The 11,282-nt window shown below is 37.2% G+C and overlaps 2 protein-coding genes across 10 annotated transcripts in view; both read left to right on the top strand.

Moving 5' to 3' along the window:
- Positions 1–156, top strand: part of LOC108371302 (protein pelota-like) — a 7,364-nt gene extending 7,208 nt beyond the window's left edge. The window contains exon 3 of the mRNA XM_017626832.1: positions 71–156. Within this exon, the coding sequence (XP_017482321.1) occupies positions 71–156 (86 nt within the window). The remainder of the gene's footprint in view (positions 1–70) is intronic.
- A 4,519-nt stretch (positions 157–4,675) lies between these two features.
- LOC108371303 (homeobox protein 10-like) lies at positions 4,676–10,493 on the top strand. 9 transcript variants are annotated; one of them, XM_017626842.1, is made up of 4 exons: positions 4,676–5,071; positions 6,452–6,973; positions 8,615–9,101; positions 9,162–10,493. In XM_017626842.1, the coding sequence occupies exons 2-4, from the start codon at positions 6,824–6,826 to the stop codon at positions 10,082–10,084; spliced, it is 1,560 nt and encodes a 519-aa protein (XP_017482331.1). In that variant the 5' UTR covers positions 4,676–5,071; positions 6,452–6,823; the 3' UTR covers positions 10,085–10,493. The 9 variants fall into 9 exon arrangements, with proteins under 9 accessions (XP_017482331.1, XP_017482325.1, XP_017482326.1 ...); XM_017626836.1 differs by adding an exon at positions 5,215–5,322 and having other exon boundaries at positions 4,677–5,071; positions 8,615–10,493; XM_017626837.1 differs by adding an exon at positions 5,215–5,322 and having other exon boundaries at positions 4,677–5,071; positions 6,449–6,973; positions 8,615–10,493.
- Positions 10,494–11,282: the final 789 nt, after the last annotated feature.

Here is an 11,282-nt window from a genome sequence, read left to right as displayed (position 1 = left end):
ATACATATGTGCACAAGTAAATACATACTTGGCAATTTTGTGCATAGAATTGGTTTTCATCGTTGCACAGACTTTCGAGGAGTCCCCGGTGGTGTATTGTGCTCCGGTGCGATGGAATGGAATGAAGTGCCTTGGCCACAAAAGCGCTATGCATGAGTCGTATTTGTACATATATGTACTTATGTATATGAGCATATATTTATAAACAAATTTATGCGTATGTAAAAAATGTTCGACTGCATCAACCAAGCCGACAAGTACCAATGTATGTATGAATTTGTATATAAATATAGGCCTATATAAGTACATACATACATATGTATATACGACTCATACATAGCATGCATATTAGGGTACCCCATAAATACATTTTTTTTTGAAATGTTAAGCGCCCTAGTTGCAGAAAGTTTGAAAATCCGCCTTAAAAAATGCCAATGTGGGAAAGCCGTGTAGTATATTTTGGAGAGAGTTTTTAGATACAACTTTGAAGATAAATAGTATCATATTTAAAGCGGACTTTCAAATCTTGGATATCAACCAAATTGAAATTTCTTTTTTGCACTTTAATTAGAATGTCGAATATCAACTTTCTGCAACTAGAGCACTTCACATTTCAAAAAAAGTGTATTTTTAGGGGGTACCCACCCTAATGTATATCATATACATAGATTGTTGTACTAATTATGTTTCTATATACATACATACGTAATATGCATATGTACATATATGTACTTACATACTTTATTTTTGTGATGACAAAAAACGCTTCGTTATTGAGGGGTGGATGGATAAAGCCGATGGAAAGAAACTAAAGAAGCCACTCGAATAAGCGATATTCCAAGAAACCTACTTAAGTAATGGTTGCATTGTGGGTAAATTACATACATATCTTCGGCATGTGGAACAGTAGAAAAACGCTGCGCATAAGTTGTCTGCAAAACAAGGAACTCGACAATATTTAGGTCGTTTTCTAGATATAGTAGCCGTCATCGATTCGCTAACAGTTAGCGAGTGGCGAAACGAACGAACTTAATGAGGTACAACATACAACTCACTATCGTCCATCCTTGCTAGCTAACCTTATTGTTGCGGTCACATGTAAAATTTTTTGTTAAGCGACCGGAAATCAAAAGGATGGTTTCGTGCGCAGAAGTCCACGTAATTGGAGAAAGCTTTTTACTGTCATTCAGCAGTGATTCTTTTGCGTGCGGTTCAAGCAGCTCACGTATCCACGGAAGTTGAGAAGGCGAAAAACTTCGCGAGCGCTGGGGTTGGATTGACGACCGCAGTGAACGTTTAAAGAAGTCCAGACTCTTAATAGGAAGGTTCCTCTGCCCGGCTGGTTGATGTCCTCGTGAAGGCAAAGGGCTGGTTTCACCGCCATTCAAGAAATGCGATGGACGGGACAAGGAAAGTAGCGCGAAGGGCCTTGCGACCGCTATTACAGCTGCCACATAAAGGAGAGAGAGAGAGAAGCACCCCTCGAAGGAAGAAAAGAACAAAGCATCCATGCATCATCGCGACTATCAAAATCAACGCGAAACGTCTGATGACAGACTGAGGCATAAATAGATCCATCAAGGTACCTCGATGTCTCCAGATCGAACAACGAGAAACCAAATCGTTCATGTTTTGATAAAAGCAAGAAACGCTTACAGTGCAGCCGTATTTTAGCGACTCTGAAAGAACAACTGGTACGATGAGGAATGCCAAGCTGTGATCGAGCGCAGGGCGAGCTATGTGGGAAGGATATAGGGAGCTGAAAATGAAAGCGAGACATATTTGCCCCAATACGCAGATAGAAATCCAAATATGGGACTGCGAAGAGCATAAAATGCTGGCCGACAGGAAAATGTCCGAAAATTTTACAAGAGAGTTAGGCGACTTACGGGAGGTTCTAAGACCAGGGCGAGCTTCTGTAAGAAAAACCATGGCGACCTAGTGACCTATGTATAGAACGTAATTAAATTATGGAGGGCACACTTTTCCACCCTATTGAACGACAGCAGCATTGAACGAAAGTAATGGAGTCTGTTGAAACTTATACCGATACCGTTCAACTTTCTTTATCTCTACAAAGCTGGTGAAAAAATGATATCTCCAATGCTTGTGTCGCTTTGATCGTAGACCTAGACATCTTCTTCGTGCCGAAAGCTTCCTCAGTGAGCACTTGTTAACCGACAACGGTCGGAGCCTTTCTGCCCTTAGTCTGAAGGTTAACGCTGGTATAAAGAAAGTTACATGCTTGAGAAAACGGCTCTAAAACTGTTATGCCATATGAATACACATTTATGTACATATCGTTACCTTAATTCTCAAAGGCCCTAACCAAAATTTTTTTTCGAAACTGAGTTTTTTCGCAGATTTTGGTAGGATATATTAAAATACACCTTCAATAAAAATTTTAAAGTCTTACTTAGTACCAAAAACAACATGCCCATTTAAACAAGCCCTACATGTTTTTGATATTCTTTTTGTTATGTTTTTTGCTTCTCCTGTAAAATTACAAATTTGTTGGTTAGGGCCTTTGTGACTTAAGTTAGCGATATAATCTAAAGGCCACCCGAATAGAGTCCAATGTCGGCTCCTTTCTTCGCCTTAAGGCATTATTAAGGCACCTTAATAATAAGAATATATATTTAGTTACAAGCTGACAAATTTGAACGTTGTTTATGCTACGAAGTGCACTACCGACAACAAAATTTAATTTTTATATTCTCGTTAATGCAACGGGAGCACCAAACTTCATTCTATGCCCGCCCCAATGAAATAGGATTATAAATAGTAGTGATACATCATTACGTACTTAGTTATATTTACGGTGACCATCCGTTCTGTATTGTAAGGGGCAGTACTCTTTTTTTACGTCAATTGTCCTGTTAATTTATTTATTTCATACGGGACGAAAAATGTTCTGTATTTCTTTTAATGTCTCGTATTTACTCCGTATTCGGTATTTTGACGCCCTAAGCGGTCATAAAAATGACATGCCTGTGAACCATTTTTTATTTTTAAATCTGGACGCTTGTGATTCGAATCGAGGAGCACATATGGACATAGATGGTTTCTCAAGTTACATTTACATTTGTGTAGGAAAACTGGATATTTGTAAACTATAGCAAAGTAGCAAACGGTGATAGAATCTTCCACTAACGCCCAAATTAAAGATATAACTCTCGACTAATATCTCTGAAAATACCATCCCTGCAGCTTGACTTGATGGTCATTTGTAGTCATTTATTTAACAGCAAAAACTGATTTTGGCGAAGTTTGAGTCCCTACCGCAATTAAACAAAAGGTGATAGACTTAGACTTTAATTAAGCCTTGAATTTTCGACTACAATCCCTAAAAATACTATGCCTGCATATTGACCTTAAGGTCACTTATAGCCATTTATTTAACAGCAAAACCTGATTTTGGCACAATTTTTTTGTCATCAAAAGCACAATTTTCCAGTATTCCAGGCTAGCAGAAAATACTAAAGACAGGGTAGTATACCATTGTTATTGAAGAAAGGAAACAAAGAAGAAAAAGAGCCACACAATGAGTTGATTAAAAAAATCACGATTTCTACATTTGTACAGATTTCTGCATTTTGACAGTAGCCGAGTATGGTTGTTTGGAAATTTTCTAATTGAGCTGAACTCATTCTCGATACAAATTTCTAGACAATACCACTCTGTGGTCGATGAAACTAGATAATCGTTGTATTAAGACCTAAAAAATGTCAAACTTTGTTTATGTACACAACAACAAAATACACATGGCTTTCGGTTTTTGCTCTGGCGTTATTACCAGTCCAATGTGCTTGGTGTGATGCTATTCACTGCATTGTGCTTGACCGAAATCCGAGTCTGAAAATAATCCTTTGAATACCACTCGTGCTTCAAAAGTAGTCCGATATTTTCATAACGTTTCCATGCCTAGGAATGTTCTTAACAAATTTTGCGGGATAAAAATCCCGAGCACAAAGTACAAGGTTATGGGAAAATATTCTACAATCGTGTTGTTTCTACTGAATATTTATTTGCTGCTTTCATAAAAGATCGAAAATACATATGTATATGTATCCCAAACAAAGGGCTAATAAATCTAGGATCGTTGAGAAAGGTTTTAAAATTCTCTAGCTTTTGTGGAAATAATTGCCAAAATATTTTTTTGCTCCGGATGCGACAGCCATAAATATGGTCACCGTACCTGCAAACATATGTACATATTTACATATGTGCATGATTACATACATGATTATATACATATGTACATACGTATTTCTACACAAGCTATATTTATGAAACTAAACGCTTTGCAAATAAATACGAGCACGAAAGCGCTTTTATGCTTTGGCACATACGATACTCTCTCTTACCCACCGGCAAGTGGCTTGGCCATTAATGGAGGCATTGATGGCCGCCGAGTGTGAGGAACTTTAATGAAGTAGTGGAGAACATACTCGTATAGGCATGTAGGTAAATTGTAAATACATACATACGTTTGTATGCTATACAGGAAACTTTTCGCGGGCAAGAACTTTCGACAAGTCGCTTTCGTTCAGCGCTACTACTCTATGTACCGTAAAAGTTTGAGCAAAACAGCAAATAATTTGCCATAGGGGCTAGCAGGGATGCGAAAGTACTTATTTAGAGGTGTATGCGTGTCCATGTAATTTAGTATATAAGTTTAGTAAATTCTAAAGAGTACAGCGGAGTAGTTAGCGGCGCTCGAGGATGTGCTGCAAAGGCAGGCCAAAAGCATAGAGCAAGTGCAGAAAAGCGCATTTGAAAGCAGAGCCAAGGGATTGGTGGTGGAGATGCAGAGAGAGAGTGGGCAAGGGATTCTAATTTTAAAGCTGCAGCAGAAAAGCAGAAGAAATTGCACATCCAGTAAACAAAGAACTCCGGACACGATCGGTCGATCGCGGTAATATGCCACACGTAATCGGTTTGTGCTATCTTTTTGTTGTTCGTTTTGGTTTTTTTTTTTTTGTTTGTCAACTGGCTATAATGTGTGGACTGATGATGATGTTAACGGCGATGATGGTGCTTGATTGTTGATTGAACTTTTGGGAGAAATGTAAGAAATATGTATATGTATGTAATTAAAAGCATCGCCAATTGGACCATGGCACTGCATTTGCAATTTTGCACTACACCGCAGGGGTGGAGCGAACAGTAAAGACTATGTGTGTTTTTTTTTTGTTTTTTTTTTTTTATTAGAAAAGCTGTGAACACTTGGTGTCAGCAGTGTGTTGGTTGTGTGTTGCTCAAGCAATGGGAGTTGGTGAAGTTGCATTTGAAAACTATTCTACTTAAGCGAAAATTTAGGTGAGTCAGTGTTGGCCAGTTGGCTTGGCGTTTGAAGTGTGCGAGTGCCTGACTTTGCTTGCACAGTGAATTTTAGTGTTGAGTTTTAGCGAATTTGGTCGAGTTTGATTGTTTAGCAGTTAGCATTGACCTTAAACTTGTTCGGCAAGTTATTGCACGCAATGGCAATGGACGGTTGTAAATATGTACATACATATGTTGTGGCAATGCTGGTGGTGTTGGCGTTAACGGCCACTCCACTGTGACTCCAAACATTGCAGCGCCAACGACCCCACATCCGGCTGCAACTCGTTTGCGTGTATTATTTATAGAACACCAAAAAAAAAGAGTTAAATATTAAAAAAAAATTCAACCAAAAAAAAGAACTCTTTCGAGCCATTGCCGTTTTTCCACGCTTTAGTTGGAAGTGCTTTTTTTGCAGTTACTGGAAATTTCTAACCAAGCCAGTGCAAATGTATTAAGTTTGTACATATCGCACTTGATTTTCAAAAGTGACACAACTCAAAATTTGGCATTTTTGAAATAAGGCACTAAAAATGCACACAGAGCTTTTATTTAGCTTCAAGCAAAAGCTGGAGCAAATTTTTGTTATAGGTAATTTGTTGGAAAAACCTAAGGTTCTACGAAATAGTTTTTCGCATTTTCTGACGAACATGTAATTTTGAGTTGTGTCACTTTTGAAGATCGTGTGCGATATGTATAATGCATGTAAGTTCATACGAATGTATATATGTCGCGTCGCTTGGGGCGAGGGGCGCGGTACCGCGTTTCGAATGCATATTTCGTCTTCCAAAGCTTCAACTGCATGCATCGCTGCAATTATTTTTATTATACATTGACAAGAAAGAATCTTCCAATGTATACGTACCAAAGCTCCATTGCGAAAGCTCTTTTAATCAATGGCAACGGTCAATGTACGTAGCCGAAAGCTTTTGTTAAGCCATACTTGCATACATATGTATGTATGTATGTACATGCACAAACAGTAAATGACTTTACTGAGAGAAGAACCGTCTCACCGCACAGAACTCTAAAATAATCTCAAACTCTCATTTTATGTTTTTGTTTTTTTTTTTTTTGTTTGTTTGTGCAACATTATCCTCCAACCCGTTTGTTTGGACACTAGCAGCTGCCTCTAACAAGTAGACGACGTCGCTGCACGCGTAGCATAAACTTCAAGGTGAACTGTGAAGCAAAAATAAAGGAGGAAAAGCCTAAGCGCGTAGCATCGCAGACGGAAAGGGCGAAGAACGTCAACGCACTCTGGTGCACCAGTCGCTCATTGGTGGTGCTGGTGGTCTGCTGTTGCTGCTGCTGCTGCTGCAGGCAAACAAAAACCTACAAAATCTAAGCAGTCGAAAAAGAAAAAGACGACGTTAATGGGCAACCGAAAGATTGCACTTGTATGGAATTCAAGGGTCTCGCTACAATAAAAAAAACAGACAATTAAACTGTCTTATATACAAACGAGTAAATAGAATAATAACCGGCAACATAGACAATGGCTAAAACGCGAATAAAAACAACGCCGATGCGCTTGAAAAAGGATGCGTTAATGGCAACAACTGCCAGAACCGCTGCCGCCATAACAAAATCCGACACTACAACAGCAACGACGTGTCACATTGCAGCACCGCTGAACGATGCCAAGGTAAGAGAAAAAACGGTGAATTGATGGGGGATGAGAATTTCATTGGAGAATTTAATAAATAAACAACACTGAAATGAGCTAAAACAGAAGAAGCGCTTAAGTTGGATTTTATACATATATTTTTGGTCTACTTAGTACAATGCCTCAATAATTTTGTGTTTTACATTAAGTGACCTCATTTTGAATAATATGAACGGATGCTATTTATATGATGTAACGCATCGAGATGCAATGAGATGTGACCTGATTTGATATATTCAAGTGATGTGATATACATATTTCATTGTATGTGATAAATTTTGAAACAAAGTGACTGTGAAACGTTGTGCTATGTTTTGATATGTTATGTTGTGAAACAATATGGTGTGAATGGTGGAATAATACCAGGTGAAGTAATAAGAGCGAGAAGCAAGATTTGACACTACCTTATTGGAAATGTTCGCCCCTTAGATTTTTTTAAAGGGTAAAGGCCAGAAATATTAAAAAGAATTACCCTTTTTGACTACAAAAGGGGTAATAAGGCTGATTTCCAAAACGTCAATTGATTTGCATACGTAAAATGTATAAGGTTCCATAACGTCGAACTAAAAATTATTGACAATGTATGCTGTTCCAAAACGCATCACTAGAGCAATCGGCGCATCAGAAACAAAGTTGATGCTTCGTTGATGCTGATATTTTTAGGCAGAAAAATATGTTAAAATGTGGAAATTAGTTGAAAAGATTTTTCACAAAAAAAAACAAAAATCTTAATAAAAGTAGCCAATGCAGCAACCAATTAAAAGTGACAGTTAATGCCAATATAAAAGCGTAACACGTAATATTAATGGTTATAAGATTTAAAGAAAAAATAAATTTAAATAGGATATGGGTGGTTTATAAAGATTAATCGATGCTCCTTTTTGCCTTTCAAACGCTTATTTAAATAATTTATATTGCACTTAAAAAATAGCCTTTTCACATTTATTGGAAGGTCTGTTTCATGGCTGTGGGATAATAATTTTTCGGAGAAGTTGGTGCTGCAAGAAATTACTTTGCCATTAAATATTTGAAATATCCAACTTATTTAGCCTAACCTGCTCCGCTGGTGAATTGAACAAACGGACGCCTTCGTAAGTTCCCGTTTTTTTTTTTTGGATATTACACAGCTTGGCTTAGAGAAGCATTGGCTCAAATGGAATCTATGTTGAGCAAAATATTTGTAAATATAATCAAAAACAAGTGAGGTTAAAATATTTCGTTCCTGGTTATGTGGTTATATTTTGAACTCAGTTTACAAAACTAAATAAAATACAAAAACAAATACCAAAATACAAAATTTTAAACCCAATAGTAGTATGACTGAAAGGGTAAAATAAATTTTAATGTTCATTCTGTGATAATTTTTTAAGATATAATAAACAGAAGCTGAGGTTTGAAATGAAGTACAAAACCAAGACTACGAAGGTTTTTCGTAGTACTTTTACGAAATTTTATTTTCAGTGTAGTGATCTGATATCATGTTTTGCTGTTTGTAGTAAATCAACGGTCGATGATTATAAATGTGATTGACTACTCTTATTACTGTTAATTTAGCTCAAAATTTTTTTAAACTTTCTATAGACTTTTTAATTGATAAATGTTTTTATTCTTTTTCCATAGAAACGCTTCCGTCAATCGGCAGTTCTGGCTAATTCCGTGCACAGCGGTGGCGGCTCATCGACGATCATTGTTACAGCACCGAAACGTACAAATTCCATTTCATCAGTCGCCTCATCCATTTCGCAGATCAGCGATGCAAACTCTGACACCGAATCGCCTCCACCACAAACAGCGCTAAAAATGTCAACAACAACAACAACAACAACAACAGCAGCAGCAACGACAAAATCTTTACTCACCTCACATATTTCTTCTCAGGCGCCGCCACGTACACTGAACAGTTTGCTGTGCAAACATACAAATGCCATTTCAACGTTACGTAATCGCAAAGTATTTATGATCACTGAAAAATCGGATGAACCCAAAGGAGCGGAAACGTCCACAACGGCAGCGGGTGGCGGTGCAACATCGGGGCAGAAGAGAAAAATGTATCTAATCATGGAGGAGAATAGCTGTCCAGAAGACTGTCCAGGCGGGACTGAGGAAGGTGGTAATTTAGCTAATGATGGCCAAAATTATGTAAAAAGAGAGAACGGTCTGATTGTAGGCGCAGCAGGTGGTTCAAAAAAGTTGACACTCTTTGCTGACAAAGCAGATAGTGGCGTGCTGACGGAGAAGTTTGAGAAGATATTGCCAGAGATATTGAATCGTATACAGGCCAAAGATACGTCTGCGGCGCCGATGGTGGCGAACGTGACGCCGCCGCCGCCGCCGCCGCCCCCGGTGGCCACATCGAAACTACTGAACGGCATTACTGCCAATTTAAATATCGTTAAGTCTGAACCCGTACAACCACAACCACAACCACAACAACAACCACAACATAACTTAAAAAAGACGACTGAAGAAACCAATGAAAGACTACCAATTACACTGCCACCAAAAAAGAATCGCACAAAAATTATTTCAACAAACAGCAGCAGCAGCAACAACAACATTTCGCAGAACGGTAGCAACATTGTTGTTAACCCTTTTAGTGACAACTTTAATAGCGGCACCGGCAGCATTTGGGGCAACTTTAGCAACAGTAACAACAACAACAACAACAACAAACAACAACATAAAATTGGCACACAATGTCAAATTAAGCAGATATCTGCTGCTACGCCGGTCATTGTGTCGGCGCCGGTCAATGTGGCTGCGCGCAACAACAACAACAACCACAGCAACAATGACAGTGCACCCGTAATAAAGCGCTTCGCTCCACACAATATCAATCACAACACCAACAACAACAACACAAACATTAGTTATGCAAGTAATGCGAGTCAAGCTAATGGTCCAGCTACCACATCCATGGCTCAAGTAGAGCTGGTGCCTCATAAGAACATCAATTTGTCCACTGATTTTCACTTTCTGATCAAAATGCTGCCCAAGCTGGAAAGCATTCCAGAGCCACATAAAAACAATGTAAAGAATTGCATCGAGAGGATAATCACACAAAATGCGAACATATTTGCCAAACAGTAGTAGCGGTCGGTGCTGTTGCCACAAGTTTACAATTAGTTAATAATACGTGTGAATAAAATACAAACACATGAAGACTATAAAAATATTCTTTATATACAAACGTAGCTATATAAACGTAGTTATTGAGTTTTGTATTCTAAAACATTGAAGTTTATTTAATTTAAGTGAGTGCACTTTCTTTTGAAGAGTCAACGCATTTTTTACAAACGAATGTACGGCATTTGCTAGAATAGTTTGTTTACGAATATCATATGTAATAAGATATTTACGATTTTGAAACGTATTTTAGTTTAAGTTTTGCATATAAAGTGTGCATATATATGTGTACAACAGTTGTCCAAAAAATAATAGTAGGGCGATATTTTGATTTGAGTTTTGGCTATTTGTCTATTATTTATTTAATGTTTATTATTTTTTTTTATAAAAGTCTAGCTGGTTATACAACAAACACCATAAAAATTTACATTTCAAGGTTTGTACCAAAAATATAAAAAATCTGCAAATTTTCGCCAAAATGTCAAACTTTTTAATCTGAATGTCTAGAAAAAATGTTGGTATGCAGTTTTGTCGCTCATTTAATTCTAGTAAAAAGAAGTGCAAGTTTCAAGTTGGTAAAAAATTTCGTTAATTTTTGAGAATTTTTTTTGGTTGAAGGTGTTTCACGTTTTTTTCCGTACAAAGTATGTTCGACAATTTTCTTTTATATGGGGGACACTTCCAGCAAAAAAAAAAAAAAAAATTGCCAAAAATGAGCGGAATTTTTTAGCAGCCTGAAACTTGCACTTCATCGGAATCGGAATTTGACTTGTATAGTAAAGTAATAAATATTAAATAAACAAGAGACAACAAATAGCCAAAACTGATCAAAATATCGCACTCCTATTATTTTGTGGACCACCGTACATACAATTAAGTACGCATGTATGTATGTACTTATGTACATTTTTTATGCTTTTTGTAAACACAGACTGACAGCGGTAAGGCTGCAAAATTATATTTAGCTATACTTCAAGTAAATTAAATTTATTGCAAGCGTGTATAATTGTGAAAATAAAATGTCTCGAAATAAAATTTCTCGAAAGTTAATACACATACATACATATTGGAGTAACCGTAACTGGATACATAAGTCTATTTTCGTAATTGATGCATTTAATAAAAATAGATTTACTAAAAGAAAAATGTTCATTACTTTTTA

The sequence above is a fragment of the Rhagoletis zephyria genome, unplaced genomic scaffold (assembly GCF_001687245.7).
Source record: "Rhagoletis zephyria isolate East Lansing unplaced genomic scaffold, Rhagoletis_zephyria_1.1 Rzeph_scaffold_04869, whole genome shotgun sequence".
NCBI classification, from domain to species: domain Eukaryota; kingdom Metazoa; phylum Arthropoda; class Insecta; order Diptera; family Tephritidae; genus Rhagoletis; species Rhagoletis zephyria.
This window is presented reverse-complemented; position numbering and strand designations above follow the sequence as displayed.

What these genes read in the sequence shown, in the direction of transcription:
- LOC108371303 (XM_017626840.1), top strand. Translation starts at nt 6,824, where the DNA reads ATGGCTAAAACGCGAATAAAAACAACGCCGATGCGCTTGAAAAAGGAT. An exon ending in CACCGCTGAACGATGCCAAG is followed by an intron (nt 6,974 to 8,614) that starts GTAAGAGAAAAA and finishes CTTTTTCCATAG; the next exon opens with AAACGCTTCCGTCAATCGGC.